The sequence below is a fragment of the Mauremys mutica genome, chromosome 2, assembly GCF_020497125.1.
Source record: "Mauremys mutica isolate MM-2020 ecotype Southern chromosome 2, ASM2049712v1, whole genome shotgun sequence".
Taxonomy (NCBI): domain Eukaryota; kingdom Metazoa; phylum Chordata; order Testudines; family Geoemydidae; genus Mauremys; species Mauremys mutica.
This window is the reverse complement of record NC_059073.1, coordinates 2,876,645-2,898,161: the sequence shown is the minus strand read 5'-3', so window position 1 is coordinate 2,898,161 and position 21,517 is coordinate 2,876,645. Positions and strand designations below refer to the sequence as shown.

Below are 21,517 nucleotides of genomic sequence, written 5' to 3'. Positions count from 1 at the left end.
ACTGTCAGAAGACAGGATACTGGGCTAGATGGACCTTTGGTCTGACCCACTGTGGCTGTTCTTATGTTCACACACAAGATGCTGAGCTGATTGGTCTCTTCAAAATTAAAAGACAAATCTGAATTTTGATCTTACTTCTACCATTTTGCCACAATTAATTGTGACCCAACTTCTTCTGCAAAAATAGATTTTAGGTAGATTTGTAGATTATAAAGTCATATGCAATCATATAGCCCAGCGGTTCCCAAACTGTGAGCTGTGGCACGCAGTCTCAGGTGGTCTGCCATCATGGGCGGAGTTTCAGGGGGCAGGGAGGAGGCGCTGCAACACCAGGCACTTTGTGCATCCAGGTCAGTTTCTTTATGTGGGCTGAGTAAGGGGAGGTCAGGAGAACAGCTCCTGATGCCTCACAGCACAGCCCATGTGGGGAAACTGACCTGGAGACACAGAGAACCTGTAAAAGCAGCAAAGAGTCCTGTGGCACCTTATAGACTAACAGACGTGTTGGAGCATGAGCTTTCGTGGGTGAATACTCACTTCGTCGGATGCATGAGAACCTGGCATCACCACTCACCCGCCCTCGCCCGAGACCCACAGGGGGCGGGAAAAACAGAAGAATGTTCTGGGAGGGCAAGTGGCAATGCCCAGTGCTCTGTTCATCCTGGTCAGTTTCCTCAGTCTCCAAGCTCAGGGAGTTGTAGTCCTTGGTGGCTGCAAACCACTGGGTGCTGATGGGCATTGCCTGGCCCGCCTCAGCATGCACACAGCAACAAGGAGCGGAGCCACTCTCATGGTGCCACCTAGAGGAGGTAGCTAGGGACTATGCACAGGTGCGGGGGGGGGGGGAGCTCAGTACAGACGGGTCTCACAGCAACAGCATTCCCTTGGACGCAACCCCTCCTGACACCCTCGGCTACATCCCTTTCTGGCACACAGCCCCAGGCTATCCCCCTGCCCGCATACAGCTCCTAGCTACCCCCCCTCCTCCCGCACCAAGTTACCCCCCGCCCGCACCATGAGGTATGCCCCGGCTGCACCCTGAACTACCCCCTCACTCACACCCAGCCCCTAGTAACCCCCTTCCCTGCACCCTGACCTACTCCCCGCTTGCACCCAGCTCCTAGCAACCCTGAGCTACCCCCTCCCTGCCCCCTGAGCTGCCCCCACACACCCCCTAGCCACCCCCTCCCTGCACCCTGAGCTGCCCCCACACACAGCCCCTAGCGACCCCCTCCCTGCACCGAGCTACCCCCGCCCCCACACAGCCCCTAGCCACCCCCTCCCTGCACCCTGAGCTACCCCCGCCCCCACACAGCCCCTAGCTACCCCCTCCCTGCACCCTGAGCTACCCCCGCCCCCACACAGCCCCTAGCCACCACCTCCCTGCACCCTGAGCTGCTCCCTGCCCCCACACAGCCCCTAGCTACCCCCTCCGTGCACCTTGAGCTGCCACCGAGCCCCTAGCCACCGCCTCCCTGCACCCTGAGCTACCCCCGCCCCCACACAGCCCCTAGCCACCCCCTCCCTGCACCCTGAGCTGCTCCCTGCCCCCACACAGCCCCTAGCTACCCCCTCCCTGCACCTTGAGCTGCCCCCCAGCCCCTAGCTACCCCCTCCCTGCACCCTGAGCTACCCCCGCCCCCACACAGCCCCTAGCCACCACCTCCCTGCACCCTGAGCTACCCCCGCCCCCACACAGCCCCTAGCCACCACCTCCCTGCACCCTGAGCTGCTCCCTGCCCCCACACAGCCCCTAGTAACCCCCTTCCCTGCACCCTGACCTATTCCCTGCTTGCGCCCAGCTCCTAGCAACCCCGAGCTACCCCCTCCCTGCACCCTGAGCTGCTCCCCCACCCGCACACAGCCCCTAGCTACCCCCTCCCTGCACCCTGAGCTACCCCCGCCCCCACACAGCCCCGAGCAACCCCCTCCCTGCACCCTGAGCTACTCCCGCCCCCACACAGCCCCTAGCCACCCCCTCCCTGCATCCTGAGCTACCCCTGCCCCCACACAGCCCCGAGCAACCCCCTCCCTGCACCCTGAGCTACCCCTGCCCCCACACAGCCCCTAGTGACCCCCTCCCTGCACCCTGAGCTGCCCCCGCACCCAGCCCCTAGGTACAACCCTCCCTGCACCCTGAGCTGCTCCCTGCCCCCACACAGCCCCTAGTGACCCCCTTCCCTGCACCCTGACCTACTCCCCGCTTGCACCCAGCTCCTAGCAACCCTGAGCTACCCCTGCCCCACACAGTAGCTACCTCCCTGCACCCTGAGCTACCCCCTGCCCCCACCCAGCCCCTAGTGACCCCCTCCCTGCACCCTGAGCTACCCCTGCCCCCACACAGCCCCTTTCTACCCCCTCCCTGCACCCTGAGCTACCCCCGCCCCCACCCAGCCCCTAGCGACCCCCTCCCTGCACCCTGAGCTACCCCCGCCCCCACCCAGCCCCTAGTGACCCCCTCCCTGCACCCTGAGCTGCCCACTGCCCCCACACAGCCCCTAACTACCCCCTCCCTGCACCCTGAGCTACCCCCGCCCCCACACTGCCCCTAACTACCCCCTCCCTGCACCCTGAGCTGCCCACTGCCCCCACACAGCCCCTAACTACCCCCTCCCTGCACCCTGAGCTACCCCCGCCCCCACCCAACCCCTAGCTACCTCCTCCCTGCACCCTGAGCTGCCCCCACCCCCACACAGCCCCTAGCCACCCCCTCCCTGCACCCTGAGCTACCCCCTGCCCCCACCCAGCCCCTAGTGACCCCCTCCCTGCACCCTGAGTTGCCCCCCCCCCCACACAGCCCCTAGCCACCCCCTCCCTGCACCCTGAGCTGCTCCCCCACCCCACACAGCCCCTCCCCACCCCCTGAGCTGCCCCTAGCCACCCCCGCCCGCGCAGCCCCCTCCCTGCCCCCTGAGCTGCCTCGCTGCTCTGCGGGCCGAGCCCTCCCCAGCCCCACGCCGCCGAACACCCCCCCACGTTAACCGCGGCAGGCGCCTCCACCCCCCAGTCACGGGACCGGGACCCGGCCCTGGCCCCTCTCAGCTCCCGTCCGAGCTGGGGGGAGGCGGGGCTTCTCGCTAGCTTTGCCCCCGCCCCCCTCGGAAATAGCGGGCGGAGCCAGAGAGCCAGGCCCCGCCACTCCGCCCCTTCGGGCAGCGAGGCAGTTCTCGCGAGAGTTCCTGTCTAAAGTGGCCGATGGTAAGATCCCGCGAGAGTTCCCCTCCGCTCCGCGCAGGCGCTGACCTTTCGCGAGATTCCCGCCGAGGAGGAGGCGGCGACGGGGCCCAGGGCCGGCTGGACAAGATGGCGACGACGACGACTATCACCCTGGTGAGTGGGCCCTTCTCCGCGCGGGGGCGGCCCCGGGGACCCCCGGCGGCAGCACGGGGAGCGGGCCGGGCCGGGCCCCCCTCCCTTGGGGCCGGGCGTGCGGGGGCCGAGCCGAGCCCTGTCCCCCCGCCGAGCCTGGCGGGGCGGGGCGCAGGCTGCAGGCCCCGCAGCGCCGCTTCGGTTCTCAGCCCGCGGGACGTCTCCTGCGGGGCGCCCGGCCCGGCCCGGCCCGGCCCGAGGGTGAAACAGCCGCGTTCCGCCCGCCCGCCCGGCCGCGGGGCTCGGGAGCCAGCACGTGCTGGGCGCCTTGCTGCGATCTGGTTCCTAGGCCGCTGGGGCTTCGCTGCGAACTGGCCCCGGTACAAGTCCCCGCGCCGCGGGCGGGGGGGCGGGAGGGGTAAGGAAAACTACCCGGGAGGCTCGTGCTACAACCGGGGCTGTGGGTAACACCACGGACGTCACTGGGCCCTTGTAACGGCCAGAAACTACGAAGCGGCCCCGCCGTCCGCAGCAGCAGACGGTGCCTGTTTGGTGATGGATGAGACCGTGGGAGATTTAGGTCAGTTCGGGGAGAACTGTGACGGGCTTCACTGCCTTTTCTAAAGGATTCCTGCTCCTCCCTGGGGTCTCATTGTAACACGACCGATCCTCTGTTTGCAGAGTGTTTCTGTCTTGTGGGCTCGAGTGATGGCTTGTCGCTGCCGTTAAGGAGTTACTCAAAGCCCTTTGTTCTCCATTTTGTAGCCACACTTGGAAGACGTTTAGTTTCATGTTTATCTAGGAGGAGGTTCTTGCCTGACCGAAAGAGGAGTTTCTGTTTGGAGACGCCATGGTCCTTTTCTCCAGCAACCTCAGAAGATGGCAAGAATACTGCCTAGTGATAATATACAGTAGAGAAGTGTACCAGTGCAGTCATCCCTAGAGCGTGCAGTACGTCAGAGGCTCTGTGTAGAGTTTGGGGCTTCCGCGGTGTGCTGTGCATTGTGAAATGTCAGGAGGAAAGCTGCAGAATTTGTGAAATGTAAACATAGCAGGGAAGAAGTGTATGCTGTTGGGATAACTAATAGGGAGGAAATTGTGCTTCCTTCTTCTGGCTCTGCTCCTAAAAAGAAAAAAATGGGGTCTAAAGATAATTCCTATTCTGTGTGGTTGCTATTTCATTGGGGTTTTCCCTTAATTGAACTTTTTTCTGAATGTGTTTTCATTAATTTTACACCGCTGCATAAGTCTTAATTGTCTTCAAAATACATGAGGTACTAGGCATCAGTATTCACCCTTTTTACTATTGTTTTCATAGTTGTCACATTGTCTGTGTCAGTATTCTACAAAGATACCTTCCCTTATATGTGGTGGCCTCTTAATTTTCTCTTTGCTGTTTAATTCACTTTCTGCAGATACTTCATATTGGGAGCTTAGCAGTGGTGTCCTATTGAAATCAGAATGGAACATGGCAATGTGCCTGGAACATTGGGCAACACTGGAGGCATGTGTGGCCAGATGTCCCTGGCATGTTGAGTAGTAGAGAAGCAATTAATGACTTGGTAGTTCCCAGGCAGTAATAGTTTTACAGTACTCTGCTGTTCTCCCGTTTTCTGCAGGTGTTATGTGGGGAGAAGAGACAAATTACTTGATTGTGTTTCCTCCTTGTCCTGTCACCAAAAGGTGCAGCAGAGTTAGTGGCTAAGTTCTTAGTAACTCATTGTGCTATTTGCAAACAGCACTGGCATGATCCTGTATATATTAGAACACACCCCAAAATAAGAGACCCAGAAGGGGGGAGGTGACTTTTTTCCAGAACAGAAGTCTAGATAAGAGGCATGAGAGAAGCAAAAATGGAAATGTACTGCTCAGTTTTAGGGTGGCCGCTTTGAGCTTCTTTTTGTGAATAGTGATTGGATATTTAGAATGGCATCCAAAAGAAATTCTGAATAAAATGTTCCTTATACAGACTTTAGAATTCTGCACCACACTGTCACTGTTAGTGTATGAGCTCTTCCAACAAGACCAAAATAAAATAGAAGCCTTACATATCTGCTCTTTATTTTGCTTTCTTTTCTTTGAAGTGGACCATGATAGTGGGACAAGAGCATTCTGCCCAAGCATTGGCTTGGTGTTGGGTCCATTGTCGGGGAAAGACATCAAGGAATCTGACAGAAGTGCACCATAGACTTTTGGTTGACTGAAGAACAGCTTTGTGACCATAGCAGTGCAGAATCACTTAATTTTGAGTACTTGTGGTACCTTAGAGACTAACAAATTTATTTGAGCATAAGCTTTTGTGGGCTAGAATGTACATATATCATCTTACCATATGTTCCATACAGAGGACATGAAAAAGTGGAAGTAGCCATACCAACTGTAAGAGGCTAGCTAATTAAGGTGAGCTATTATCAGCAGGAGAAAAAAAAACGTTTGTAGTGATAATCAAGATGGCCAATTTTAGACAAAAAGAATAGGAGGACTTGTGGCACCTTAGAGACTAACAAATTTATTTCAGCATAAGCTTTCGTGGGCTACAGCTCACTTCTCTGTATGTTTAAATATCTCCTGTCTGCGTGTTCCATTCTGTGCATCCGAAGAAGTGAGCTGTAGCCCACGAAACTTATGCTCAAATAAATTTGTTAGTCTCTAAGGTGCCACAAGTACTCCTGTTCTTTTTGCGGATACAGACTAACATGGCTGCTACTCTGAAACCTGTATATAAAGGGACATTCATTGTGTTAGCTTACAGTGCTTAATTTACATCCCAACAGAGACCTACACATTCCATACCCTCCGTCTGGAGGAAAACCTCAGCTGGTGAAAATTTGTAAATATAGAACAGTTTCTATAGTGTGAGTGTTGCAGCTGTGCACATTGGGGTTCCCAACCATATAACAATTTGAATAATATTGGGTCTGATCTTGGGACAAGAACCTGTCAACCCTCAAAGTGATAACCGAGAATTCTTAAGTAATCAATCCATAATCTATAGCTGTAACTAATATCTTGCTATAGACGGGTAAAACCATATTTTCAGTATACATAAATCCTTACATAGAATCTGTCCATTTTACAATTATATTGATGACCAGTGTGATACTGGATTTTGTTTGAAACCTGGCATGGCATCATCTATTCAGGACACTCCCTACACTAACACCGGAACAAATCAACATACCCTTAGAGCCCCGACCAAGGTTATTCTATCTACTACCCAAGATCCACAAACCCGGAAATCCCGGACCCCCCCATCATCTCGGGCATTGGCACTCTCACTGAAGGACTGTCTGGATATGTGGACTCTTTACTCAGACCCTATGTTACCAGCACTCCCAGCTATCTCTGTGACACCACTGATTTCCTGAGGAAACTACAATGCATTGGTGACCTTCCAGAAAACACCATCCTAGCCACCATGGATGTAGAGGCTCTCTACACAAACATCCCACACACTGATGGAATACGAGCTGTCAGGAACAGTATCCCTGATGATGCCACAGCACAACTGGTTGCTGAGCTCTGTGCCTTTATCCTCACACACAACTATTTCAAATTTGATAATATATATCTCCAGATCAGTGGCACCACTATGGGCACCCGCATGGCCCCACAATATGCCAACATTTTTATGGCTGACCTGGAACAACACTGTCTCAGCTCTCGTCCACTCAGGCCCCTTCTCTACCTATGCTACATTGATGACATCTTCATCATCTGGACCCATGGGAAGGAGACTCTGGAAAAATTCCACCACGATTTCAACAGCTTCCACCCCACCATCAACCTCAGCCTGGACCAATCTACACGGGAGGTCCACTTCCTAGACACCACGGTGCAAATAAGTGATGGTCACATTACCACCACCCTATACCGAAAACCTACCGACCACTATGCCTACCTTCATGCCTCCAGCTTCCATCCCGGGCACACCACACGATCCATTGTCTACAGCCAAGCACTGAGGTACAACCGTATCTGCTCTAACCCCTCAGACAGAGACCAACACCTACAAAATCTCCATCAAGCATTTTCAAAACTATAGTACCCGCACGAGGAAATAAGGAAACAGATCAACAGAGCCAGACATGTACCCAGAAGCCTCCTACTGCAAGACAAACCCAAGAAAGAAACCAACAGGACTCCACTGGCCATCACATACAGTCCCCAGCTAAAACCCCTCCAACGCATCATCAGGGATCTACAACCCATCCTGGACAATGATCCCACACTTTCACAGGCCTTGGGTAGCAGGCCAGTCCTCGCCCACAGACAACCTGCCAACCTGAAGCATATTCTCACAAGTAACTGCACACTGCACCATAGTAACTCTAACTCAGGAACCAATCCATGCAACAAACCTCGATGCCAACTCTGCCCACATATCTACACCAGCAACACCATCACAGGACCTAACCAGATCAGCCACACCATCACCGGTTCATTCACCTGCACATCCACCAATGTAATATATGCCATCATATGCCAGCAATGCCCCTCTGCTATGTACATCGGCCAAACTGGACAGTCTCTACGGAAAAGGATAAATGGACACAAATCAGATATTAGGAATGGCAATATACAAAAACCTGTAGGAGAACACTTCAACCTCCCTGGCCACACCATAGCGGATCTTAAGGTGGCCATCCTGCAGCAAAAAAACTTCAGGACCAGACTTCAAAGAGAAACTGCTGAGCTTCAGTTCATCTGCAAATTTGACACCGTCATCTCAGGATTAAACAAAGACTGTGAATGGCTTGCCAACTACAAAGCCAGTTTCTCCTCCCTTGGTTTTCACACCTCAGCTGCTAGAAGAGGGCCTCATCCTCCCTGATTGAACTAACCTCGTTATCTCTAGCCTGCCTCTTGCTTGCTTATATATACCTGCCCCTGTAGATTTCCACTACATGCATCCGACGAAGTGGGTATTCACCCACGAAAGCTTATGCTCCAAAACGTCTGTTAGTCTATATGGTGCCACAAGACTCTTTGCTGCTTTTTTGGTAAAACAGAATATGCACAGCAGACTCATAAGATTTCTGTAACAACAGCACCCCCTTGCTAGTTGGCATGAAGAGGTTTTTGAGTCACAATCAGGCAGCCTTAATCCATTTAATGTGTGCCATATTTGTTATTTTATAGTGCTAACTTTGTAATTTGACTGACATGCAGTATGAAGTCAAATACCTTATAAAAGACTAAGCCCTGGTCTACACTACCAACTTATGTCGGTATAACTATGTTGTTCAGGAGTGTGGAAAAGCCACACCCCTGAGAAACACAGTTATACTGACCTAACCTCTGGTGTAGACAGTACTATGTCAATGGGAGGGCTTCTTCTGTCAATATAGGTACCGCCTCCCAGGGAGGTGGAGTACCTACACCAATGGGAGAAGTTGTCCCATTGGCATAGATAGTGTCTTCACTGTTAAGTGTACGCAAGTACATCTATTCGGTTACCTTTATGAACCAAACTTGTATCTCATCAAAAAGTAGAATAAAGTTTGTTTGGCAAGACTTATTTTCGGTAAAACCATGTTGACTAGCATTAATTCTTTGATTGAATCCCACATTAGCATTTCCATTATTTTGCTGTGGTTGATGTCAGGTTAGCAACCCAGCCTGGGTCATCCTGCTTGCCCTTTTTGAGTATTGGTGCAACATTAGCACTCTTCTGTTCTTCTGGAATTTCCCTGGTGTGCCAGGATTTGTTTGAAAATAAATAGCTGGCCAGAGATCTCCTCATCCAACTCTCTTAGGATTCTTGGTGCAAGTAATTTGAGCCTTCTGATTTAAAAATGTTTATCCCTAGTAGATGCTTTTGCACACACTTACACCTTCACCAGGCTCATCCGTGCTGCTAGGACTAATAAAACTGGTGGAGTGCTGAACAGGTCCTGGCTCGTGGCATGGCTGAACCCCGTGCTGTATCTCTTCCCTCCTCCTCCCTGTTCATGGAAGAGGTCTCTGTCTTGGGCTCCTCTGAGACATCCATGGTGGTTACAAAGTGCTGGTGGGGTCCCTGTCAAGTACAGCATGCAGCCCCTTGCAAAAGAAGCAGTTTGCAGCTCAGCATCAGATTGTTTGCCTCCGCGGCCTTGTGCTGTGCCTGGTGCAGCTCTTTTGTTTTCACACGGCACTGTTCATAGAGTCATAGAAGCAGCAAAGAATCCTGTGGCACCTTATAGACTAACAGACGTTTTGCAGCATGAGCTTTCGTGGGTGAATACCCACTTCTTCGGACTCTCAACACTTCTGTCTCCTATGTCCGTCTCCACCTCAGTCCGTGTGTGTACATTTTTAATATATAAAGCAACACCTCCTCCCTTTTCCCCCTGTCTATCCTTCCTGTGCAAGCTGTATCCATCCACACCAACATTCCAATCGTGTATTATCCCACCAAGTTTCAGTGATGCCAACGATGTCATAGTTGTATTTATTTATTAGGACTTCCAGGTCTTCCTGCTTATTACCCATACTTCTTGCATTTGTATCTAGGCATCTAAGATACTGGTTTGATCTTGCCTCCCAGTTTTGCCCTGACCCTCCTTTCTCTCTGCCATTATAGCCCACGCTCCCTCTTATTTCCGACCCATCTCCCAGGTCTCCATGTTCCCCACTTACCTGTGGGCTTTGCTTACCTGTCCCTGTCAAATCTAGTTTAAAGCCCTCCTCACTAGGTTAGCCAGTCTGTGTTCAAATAAGGTCTTTTCCCTCCTCGAAAGGTGACCGCCATCTCTGCCTAGCAGTCCTTCCTGGAATAGCATCCCGTGGTCAAGGAAGCCAAAGCCCTCCCGGCGACACCATCTTCGCAGCCAAGCATTCACCTCCACAATGCACCTTTCTCTGCCCGGGCCCCTACCTTTGACAGGAAGAATCAAAGAGAATACCACCTGTGCTCCAAACTCCTTCACCCATACTCCCAGAGCCCTGTAGTCACTCTTGATCCGCTCAGTGTCACACCTCGCAGTATCATTTGTGCCCAAATGGATGAGTAGCATGGGGTAGTAGTCAGAGGGCTGGATAATCCTCGACAATGCCTCTGTAACATCTTGGATACAGGCCCCCGGCAGGCAGCATACCTCCCGAGATGAAATGTCAGGGCGACAGATGGGCGCCTCCGTCCCCCTCAGCAGAGAGTCTCCGACCACCACTACCCTACGTTTCCTATTCGCAGTGGTGGCAGCAGACCTCCCAGCCTTAGGGGTACAAGGCTTCTCCTCCTCTACTGTAGGGGGTGATTCCTTCTCTCCTGTATCAAGAAGAGCATAACAGTTACCTATTACCACGGTGGGAGGGTTTGGAGCAGGGGTGGAGCACTGCCCGCTGCCAGAAGTAACCAGCTGCCAGTGTCCACCCTGAGCCATCTCCTCCTCCACCAATGGTGTGTCAGCAGTCCTGTGTACTGGGACAGCTATCTCAGCTGTCTGCACATGGACACTTTCCAGGAATTGCTCGTGGATTTGGATGCTCCTCAACCCAGCCACCTCCTCCTGTAGCTCTCCCACCTGCTGCCTGAGAGATTCCACCAGTAGGCACCTTTCACATTGGATTCCGACCCAGCCTGGATATCAGTAAGTGGAAATTGCAAGTTACAGTCCCTGCAAAACCACACCAGGATCTGGGTAGAAGCATCCATGCTCAGGTGCTCTGTCTGGCTGCAGGCGCAGGTGGAGGAGACAGAAGCAGTGCTGGCACAGGCGTTGCGGGTCTTCCTAACCATCGTAAGCCTCCCTCTGTCAAACTCCCTCTCAGACTCCCCTGTCTGCAGCTCCCTGTCCACTCTGCTCCCCTGGTCGCTCTGCCTCTGGCTTTTAAAGCCTGCTTGCCTAGGTCAGTCCCTCCCCCTCGTGAGTCACACTGGGGAAGGCCAATCAAAGGCAATCAAGGGAACAAGGTCAGGCACTCAGTTCCAACTGCCACAGCAGCTGTAACTGAAACTGAAGTCACCTGAAATCAGAATCACAATTAAAATTCAAACAGTCGAGCACACTCACTCACACCAACAGCTAGTACTGTTGAACAAAACCAGCCCCTGGGGCATGCACCTTGATACCGGCTGCCAACTAGACATCGAGCTGTTGATCACTATCTCTTGAGCCCGACCATCTATCCAGCTTTCTATCCACCTTTATAGTCCATTCATCCATCCATAGTTTTTTAACCTGCTGGCAAGAATACTGTGGGAGGCTAAATCAAAAGCTTTGCTGAAGTCAAGGTATATCACGTCCATCATTTTCCCCATATCCACAGAGCCAGTTATCATATCATAGAAGGCAATCAGGTTGGTCAGGCATGGCTTGACCTTGGCAAATCCATGTTGACTGTTCCTGATCACCTTCCTCTCCTCCAAGTGCTTCAAAAAGGATTCCTTGAGGACCTGCTCCATGACTTTCCAAGGGACTGAGGTGAGGCTGACCAGTCTGTAGTTCCCTGGATTCTCATTCTTCCCTTTTTTAAAGATGGGCGATACATTTGCCTTTTTCCAGTCGTCTGGGACCTCCCCCGTTCGCCATGAGTTTTCAAAGGTAATTGCTGGTCCCCGTTTCACCCTTTTGCTTGCATCCCTCATGCAGTCTTTTTGTAAATGTCCATGTTTCTACAGCTGGTCTGTAGCTGTGCTTGCACAGCCTCTTCTCCCCACAGATCCAGGAGATCCAATACCGCCTGTTTACTCCAGGCAGGAGTGCGTCAAGTGCACAGAGTCAGCATGGTTGGTTAGGCAGTTGAACACCATCAGGGCAAGCTACTAGGTGTGCTCGCTGAGGAGGGCCATTAGAAAAAGGCATTTCAAAAATAAGCAGGAGGTTTTAAGGGGAAGCGGCAGCTTCCGATCTCTCCCTTGGGCAAAGGAGTTCACAATTGTGACCATAGTAGTCACTATCGTAGGAACTGGGGCATTGTGGGACAACTGCTGGAGGACTGTTAGGGTCAACAGAGGTCACAAAGTGAACTATACTTGCACTGCATCAACCTCAGGAGGTTGACCACGTCTCCATGCCTTGTAGACAGATGGTCTTACTCTGTCACAGAAATGGGGTGCTTAAATCATCTAGAGAAATTTGAGCATAAACATGCACAGATAGGTCAATGCAAGATCATGGAATCTTAGAAGGTTAGGGTTGGAAGAGACCTCAGGAGGTCATCTAGTCCAACCCCCTGCTCAAAGCAAGACCAAAGATGAAGTATTTGAGTCAAAAAGTCAAAGATGCCTTACATTGACCTAACTTCGTAGGGTAGACCAGGCCATGAATAGAATAGGCCACCCTCAATAATTAGACTGGTGTTCAACATCACCTGGACATCTTAACCTGATATGACGGTCACAGTCACAAAATGGAGTTTACAGTTTGACACAGACCTACCACCAATCTGTCACACTTGTCAACACGGGGCCTGAGTGGCTGGAGTATAGATTAGAGCTGGGAAGTTGCTGGCTCCTACTAGCTGGAGTGCCTGGGTGTCCATTCCTGCCAGTATCGCTACACAGTATACTTTTGGGAAGGATTGTTAAGAACAGCTTTTCTACTCAATAGTGCTGGTGAAATGTAGGGAAGCACAAGAGCGTGATTAAAATGCTAGGATTAACACCTTGACTCTTGAGGAAAAGCTGTCTTACGTCTTCCTCCAACAGCACAGTACCCTCAGCAATGAAATTCCATCTACAGAGTTGGTGCCTATCACCATTGTATCCAAATATTTCCAAAAGATAACTGTGATTGTCGTCTTTGTTGGGGAGGATAGTTGCAGCTGTATAATACAGGTAATTTCTGTGAGGATCTGCTGTCAGTTAACAGGAGTTTTGTGTTCAGTAGACTCATTAAGAGTATAATTCACTTGTGAGAATTTTTGTGTAGAATTTCTATTTCCTGGGGCTTTTAAATTCTGGATCAAAATTCTGTGCTGAAACTGGGAACACAGATTCTATGCTGTGGGAGGCTAGTAGGTTTAAATTCATTGTATTTTTTTAAAATATATAAATGGGAGTTTTCTGTAAGTGAAAAGTGACTAACAATCTATGTGAGAGATTTTTGCAGCTTCTTGCAACCTGCCTGAATTCACTTGGTGAAATGGATCTTCCTTTCCTTGCAATAATTTCCTGAAGGATACTGAGCTTTGTGGGCAAGGTGGAACAAACACTGTCAGGCTATGAGGGATGTGCTGCTGCTGCTGCTGATGTTTCTCTGCTAGAATTATTTCTAATTGCCTATGAATCATATAAAGAGTTTTGTAAAATCTGCACTTGTCAGTGCCAGGCCTCTTGATATATGTAAAGAGAGCAAGTGTCCTGATGTAACACAACTTTGTGACAGTTACAGATTCCAAGGCCAGAATGGACCATTCTGATCATCTGCTCTGACCTCCTGTAAAACAGAGGCCATAGAATGTCCCTGAAAATGTTCGTAGAGCACATCTTCTAGGCCTTGTCTACACTTGCCAGTTAGAGCACATTAAATCAGCCTCGGGTGTCCTACCTCCTGAGGTGTCCGCACTGGCAAGGCACTTAGAGCACCTGGACTGCGTGGCTGGAGCACTTTGGTAATCCACCTCCAGGAGAAGCATAGAGCTTGCTGCGCCCTGGCTGGAGCACCAGGGTGTCAGTGTGGCCGACATGTTGTATTACTGCACTGTGATTGGCCTCCGGAAACGTCCCATAATCCCTTGAAGTGAAGTGGCCACTCTCGTCATTGTTTTGAACTTGGCTGCAGAGATGTGGATATCCCCTTTCAAAGCACACTCTGTTTCTGACAGCCAGCATGCTTATCTGCTCCGGGACACAAAACAAACCATTACTGTGGAATGCTCCTGCTGCGGAGGTGTGTGTGTGTGAGAGAGACACGGATGGTGGTGGGGAGGGGCCTGATGTGGTTTCCCCCTGCTGCAGTCTGAACTTACAAGACAGCATGCTGACGCACTGTCTGTCCCCCAAAACACACTGTCTCTCCCCACACATACACACAACACGCTCCCTGTCACACTCCATTCCCCCATTTGAAAAACAGCTGGCAATCTAGTAGGATGCCCTGGAACAATGGGATTGGGAAACCTGCATCATGTGATGCTGTGCCTGCCTCATTAGGCATTGCAAACCCTTTCCAAAGCCACTTGCACACTGGGATAGTTACCACAATGCACTGCTCTCTATGGTGTTGAAAGGGCTGCTAATGTGGGTATAAAAGCAACAAAGAGTCCTGTGGCACCTTATAGACTAACAGACGTATTGGAGCATGAGCTTTCGTGGGTGAATACCCACTTCGTCGGATGCATGTAGTGGAAATTTCCAGGGGCAGGTATATATATGCAAGCAAGAAGCGGACTAGAGATAATGAGCTTAGTTCAATCAGGGAGGATGAGGCCCTCTTCTAGCAGTTGAGGTGTGAAAACCAAGGGAGGAGAAACTGCTTCTGTAGTTGGCAAGTCATTCACAGTCTTTGTTTAATTCTGAGCTGATGGTGTCAAATTTGCAGATGAACTGAGGCTCAGCAATTTCTCTTTGAAGTCTGGTCCTGAAGTTTTTTTGCTGCAGGATGGCTACCTTTAAAAAAAAAAACAAAAAAAAAACTTCAGGACCAGACTTCAGAGACCACGAAAGCTCATGCTCCAATACGTCTGTTAGTCTATAAGGTGCCACAGGACTCTTTGCTGCTTTTACAAATCCAGACTAACTACCCCTCTGATACTTAATGTGGCTATAGTCACTGCACTTGCAGCTGGCAATGTGAACACATGGCAGCGCTTTCCCTGCTGCTGTCTTGAGGTCTGGTTTTAACTCCTGGCGCTCTACATCTGCAGGTATAGATAAACATACAGTCTTGATTTAAAAATTGGTTATGAAGGATAATCCTCCATGACCCTTGGTAAATGGTTAATTACCCTCTGTTAGAAATTTATGCCTTATTTCCAGTCTTATGCCTTATTTCCGGTGACAGAAACTGCAGCCAGGGAGTTATTCAGAGTGAGCTATACAGGTCCTTTTAAAAAAGAGATGAAAATGATGGCACCTCCCACAAGGCATTCTGTTAACTCTATACTGGGCTGTGCTACTCCAGCATGTGTTAGATAACAGGTTCCCAAGCCTAGAGGCAAGAGAGGGAGTGTGACATTCCACCCTCACCCCTTCCTTCTGTAGCCAGTTAAAATGTGTGTAAGGGAGAGAGCTTGATTGTTTACAGCTTCATTCTGCCTGTTTCCCCAAGTCTTGTTTAATCTTTGTATTTTTGTTTGTCACTCACATTTCCTAAAATAAACTAGATTCTGTATTTTTCTTTTTTCTCTTGTATGTGTTTATACTTTAGAGAAGTTCCCATCCATATAATTTTCCAACAAGTGTGCCTGAACTCTTGGAGTTCAAACCACCGTAAAAGGCCGACCTCCTTACAGAAGCAGTGTTCATAGCAACAGGTATCCAGTTTCTATTTATTACTTTTATAAAGATAGTTATCCGCCTGCCACTCCTGTTTTCTTCTTCTTCCTTCCATTTCTCTCCTCCTCTCCCAACCTTTTCCGGGTGTGTTAACTAGGCTAGATTCCATGATAGCCATAATAGAAATAGGGACTAGCTGCATTTCAGGAGTAATTGTTAGGTTGTAATTGGATTATTTTATCACTGAGGACTTGGTAAGAGATAATACTCCTTTTGTGCTTTGCCAGGAGATAGGGAAGTACTAGACCCAGTTCACCCTCCACAAATCTGCAGGAGAAGAAGAGGGGAAGAGAAGAAAATACTAGGCTTTCCTGAATAAATTCACTTGACCAAAAGGCATTGGCTCTCTCACACAGGCAACAACTGGAGGGCCCTTGATACTCCCATACAAAGCAATTTTTCTTGTAAGTGCTTGTGTACAGAGTATTTCCATTAGTTGCAGCAGTGTTGTATGTTTGACATTTTTTCAATATCTCTTTAGAGGAAGGTGGATCTAGCATAGGGCTGGGAATTGAGTTTGTGTCTGCTCTGACACTGAATTGGTGCGTGGCCTCTGGCAGGTCACTTTACTCTGAGCTTTGGTTCTTGACCACCTTGCCACCCCCGCCACCCTCCCCCCCAACTGGATAATTTGGGTTTACTTTGGAGATCGTGAGTTTTAACACACGAACATTTTAAGATGTTTTGAAGCTGTAACAAAGCTAGGTAAGTGCTCACTATTATTTTTATGAATAATAGCTTTGCAGTTCACCTTTAAATTAATGTGAAAACTGAGTAAATCCCTTGTTGATATGCTGAATCCCACCTTGTAACTAAGTTGTGGGTAGCATTCTACGCAAAATAAGTTTTAATTGAACATTTTAAAAGCTATTTCTTCTCTCCATTTTGTTCCGAATCCTTCTGGCACTTCGACATTCACTTGAGGACATTTCAGAAACCATAATTCTATGACATGAGCTTGAGACTGAGATTTCTGTTTTCTGATATTACATGGATGCTATCAATGAATTATATTTGTTATGTGCAAACAGGATATATAGTCCCAAACAATAATTATACATACTTGGTTTTAAAAGGATTTTGAAGCTGAAGAGGAAAACAATCACGAGCAAAACTGAGTGAGAGGAAATTTTTTTAAAAGATCAATTATAATTGGAAGTTTTTAAAGACAATTTTACTAGATGCCCAAGTACTATTCCGCAATCATAAAAGAGGACTTCATTTTAAAATGATCTGGTTAAGAGGGAAAGTGAAAGCAGCAGTAAAGGAAAGGGAAAATATCCCCTCTAATCACAAATGGAAAAATGGGTAACATGATATGAATAGCAGCCATCAGTTGCAGGCAATTGATAAGAGAAGCTAAAGATATAATTGAAAATCTACGGCTACTAGGCTTAAGGACAACAAGAAGGAATTTTTTAAATATACCCCAAACAAAAGAAATCCTAGCAATGCTGTAAGTCTGCTACAAGATGGGGATAGTAAAATTGCTGCTGATAAAGAAATGGCAGAAGTAGTCAATGAATATTTCCACTCTTCTGTGAGTGATCGACTGCATGGATTCCACTCTTGGTGTGCATGCGCCCTGTGTGCATAAGATCAAATTCTTTTGGTCACCAGTGTCTATTTTGGGCCTTTGCCTGAGGTGCCCTTGTAGCCCCCCCCTCCTTTCTCTCTGACACCTGAGAGCATAAAGAGCAGTGTATGTCTAGTGTAGACGTGATAACCCGTCGACTCCTGTACTCCACCGGCACGAGAGGCGCAGGCAGAGTCCATGGGGGAGTGGCAGCAGTCGACTCACCGTAGTGAAAACACCACAGTGAGTAGATCTAAGTACATCGACTTCACCTACGTTATTCACGTAGCTGAAGTTGCATAACTTAGGCTTTGGCTACACTTACACTTCAAAGCGCTGCCGCGGCAGCGCTTTGTGTAGTCAAAGCGCCAGTGCTGGGAGAAAGCTCTCCCAGCGCTGTCCATACTCCACCTCCCTGTGGGGAATAACGTACAGCGCTGGGAGCCGCGCTTTGACCACACTGGCGCTTTGCAGCGCCGCAATTTGCAGCGCTGGAGAGGGTGTGTTTTCACACCCTGCTGCAGCGCTGCAAATTTGTACGTGTAGCCAAGGCCTTTTATCGTTTCCCCGCCCCCCCCCCCCCCCCCAGTGTAGATCAGGCCTCAGTTCCTTCTTACTGCCTGTGCCAGTGAGACAAAAACCTTGCAGTGCCTGCTTTCTCCGCTAATGGTACAGTTTTCCTTAGTTTGTATGTGTTATTTTGGTAGTGTAGTTAGGATGATTTTTCTCCTTTTATGACCATTGGGAAAAGTATATTTAGTTTTATTTATATATTTCTTCATTAAATAATTTCAGTTAGCCTAGGACACCCCCTTCCCACCTCTTTTCCTCTTCCCACCCCCCCCCCCCCCCCCCAGCCATCAAGGGACTCTTTGGTAGACTCAGTACCAGAGTTCCTCATTTTTCCTTGACACTGGCACATATCCAAGCCACCAGCTTTTTGGAGTCACTGGTGTGTCAAGTTAAAGGAGTATCCCCAGTACCGACCTCTCCTTTACTGAAGCAAGGCATACCTCACAGAACGGGCTCCTTTTCCTCTTCTGCTGAGGTACCAGGTACCACTTTGGGACTTTAAAATAAAGAGTCCTCAAGGGAGTGGTTCCCAACCTTTTCCGGGTGGCGGGCACCGGATGACAAGCCACCGAGAAGTGGCAACATAAAGAGGCATCGCCGCTGAAATGCCACCGAAAATCAGCAGCATTTCGGCGCTTGATAACGCCGCTTTTTGGCGGCATTTCGGCGGATGCTTGTCCACCAGCCAGTATGCGGGCGCCATGGCAGGAACAGCCCCCTACCAGTACAGGGTCCTGCCCTTTGGTCTTTCTACAGCACCAGGGGGATTAATCAAATGCTTGGCAGGTATAGCAGCTCCTCTAAGGAGGCAAAAAATCCAGGTGTATCCTTACTTCAGTGACTGGCTGATTCTTGGAAGATCACCCCAACAGGTGACAAGTTCTATTCAAGTAATTCTAAAACCCACTTATACTTCTGGCATTTACTTCATCCCCTGCCAAGAGGTTCCACAGGTTGACTCTGCGTTGTGTGAAGTACTTCCTTACGTTAGTTTTAAACGAGCTGCCTATTAATTTCATTGGCCGCGTGCACTCGACTTTATACAATGTTTCCAAAGATCGATTTCTGTAAAATCGGAATAATTCTGTAGTGTAGACATACCCTGTGTGTCTGCTCCTGGCTTCTCTGGCTTTTATATAGGGCCAGCTGAGGCCTGATTGGGGCCCTATAGCTGCTTCCCCCTGCAACAGCCCTCTCCCAAGACTGTCTTTATATCCCTCAGGGCAGGAGCGGGTGACCACCCCGCTACACACAGTTAGTAATTCTGCAATTTCGTGTTTGAATTCCTTCAGAACTCCTGGGTGAATCCCATCTGGTCATGGTAACTTATTACTGTTGATTTTATCAATTGTTCCAAAATCTCCTCTCTTGATACCTCTAGCTGGAACAGTTCCTCGGATTTGTCACCTAAAAAGAATTACTAAGATGTGGGAAACTCCTTTAGCACCTGGATCGTCCAGTGGCTCCATTGATTGTTTGGCAGGCTTCCTGCATCTGATGTTCTTAAAAAAATTGCTGTTAGTTTTTGTGGGTTTTGTTAGTGGCTCTTCAGATTGCTTTTTGGCCTGCCTAAGTATACTTTTACATGCGACTTGCCAGATTTTGTGTTCCATTCTATCTTTCTCATTAGGATTTGACTTCCTATTTTTAAAAGCTGTCTCTTTGTCTCTAACCACCTCTTTTATTTTGTTGTTTAGCCATGGTGGTATTTTTTTGCTGCTCTTACTGATTTTTTTCATTTGGAGTATACATCTAGTTTGAGCCTCCATTATGGTGTTTTTAAGAAGTTTCCGTGCAGCTTGTAGGCATTTCACTCTTGTTGCTTTTCCTTTTAGTTTAACTAGCCTCCTCATTTTTGTGTAGTTCCCCCTTCTGAAGTTAAATGCTGCTGTGGTGGGTTTCTTTGGTATTTTCCCCCTACAGTCATTTTAAATTTAAATACATTATGGTCACTTTTATCCAGCGGATCAGCTATATTCATCTCTGGGACCAGATCCTGTGTGCCAGTTAAGACTAAACTGAGAATTCTTTCCCCTTGTGAGTTCCAGGACTAGCTGCTCCAAGAAGTAGTCATTAATGGTGTCTAGACGTTTGATTTCTGCATCTCGTCCTTAGGCGACATGTTCTAAGTGACTGTGTGGGTCGTTGAAGTCCCCCATTATTATTGGGTTATTTTCCAGCCACTGAGACCATGCAGATCTGTGCTTCCATGTCACAAGACCTGAGTTTTTATTTTATTGAAGCAACACTGCACCCTACACACCTTTCTAACTAAGATCTGGTCTGCACTAGGAAATTAGGTTGGCATAACTAAGGGTATGCCTACACTGCCCACGTTACAGCGTGGCCACGGCAGCACTGTGACGTGGGCAGTGTAGTCACACTTTATCACTGGGGGAGAGCTCTCCTGGCGATTTAAAAAAAATAGCCACCCCGAACGACTAAAGTTTTAGTGCTGAAAGCGGCTGTGTCTCCACTGCCAAAGTGTCTCATGGCTGTGAAAAATCCACACCTTTGAATGACACAGTTAAACCACTCTAACCTCCAGTGTAGACTGCACTAGATCAATAGAGACTCCCAGCAACCTAGCTATCGCCTCTCGGGGAGGTGGATTAGCTACACCAGGGGTCGGCAACCTTTCAGAAGTGATGTGCCGAGCCTTCGTTTATTCACTCTTATTTAAGGTTTTGCGTGCCAGTAATACATTTTAACCTTTTTAGAAGGTCTCTTTCTGTAAGTCTATAACAGGTAGGCAACCTATGGCATGGGTGCCGAAGGCGGCACGCGAGGTGGTTTTCAGGGCACTCACACTGCCCAGGTCCTGGCCACCAGTCCGGCGGGCTCTGCATTTTAATTTAATTTTAAATGAAGCTTCTTAAACATTTTAAACGCCTTATTTACTTTACATACAACAATAATTTAGTTATATATTATAGACTTATAGAAAGAGACCTTCTAAAAACTTTAAAATGTATTATTGGCACATGAAACCTTAAATTAGAGTGAATAAATGAAGATTCGGCACAGCACTTCTGAAAGGTTGCCGACCCCTGGTCTATAATATATAACTAAACTATTGTTGTATGTAAAGTAAATAAGGTTTCAAAATATTTAAGAAGCTTCATTTAAAATTAAATTAAAATGCAGAGCCCCCCGGACCGGTCGTCAGGACCTGGGCAGTGTCAGTGCCATTGAAAATCAGCTTGCGTGCCGCCTTCGGCACCCATGCCATAGGTTGCCTACCCCTGAGCTACACCGACAGGAGAAGCCCTCCCATTGGCATATGTACTGTTGTCCCTTAAGTGCTACAGCAGTGCATCTGCTACAGCATTGTAAGTGTAGACATAGTAGCTAACTTAGGGCTTAACATGCTATTTGGAAATATAGGCCACTCCTGTTAAATTAGGTTGGAGGGCACTTAACTTTCTCCATTCTTTTGTGGTTTTCCTTCATGATATTGAGATTGACTCTGGGACTCCAAAGTTCTACAGTTACTCTGTGTTCTGCAGGGGTGACCCTCTGCTGTTTTCCCTTCTGGACAGTTTCTGGATTGACATTTCTGTGCATGGCATCTTGATTGGTACTGGTTTTTTTACTCTCCCGTATGAAACCATGATGGTTCTGCCTCTACCAGA

At 49.0% G+C, this 21,517-nt stretch overlaps 1 protein-coding gene across 3 annotated transcripts in view; it reads left to right on the top strand.

Annotated features, from left to right (window-relative positions):
* Nucleotides 1-3,180: 3,180 nt before the first annotated feature.
* Nucleotides 3,181-21,517, top strand: part of PUF60 (poly(U) binding splicing factor 60) — a 44,102-nt gene continuing 25,765 nt past the window's right edge. For 2 of the 3 annotated variants that reach the window (XM_045003410.1, XM_045003408.1), the window contains exon 1: nucleotides 3,181-3,330. In XM_045003410.1, coding sequence (XP_044859345.1) covers nucleotides 3,196-3,330 — 135 coding nt within the window. In that variant the 5' untranslated portion in view covers nucleotides 3,181-3,195. Of the gene's footprint in view, nucleotides 3,331-15,605; nucleotides 15,712-21,517 lie in introns of all 3 variants that reach the window. The other variant, XM_045003411.1, reaches the window with a different exon arrangement.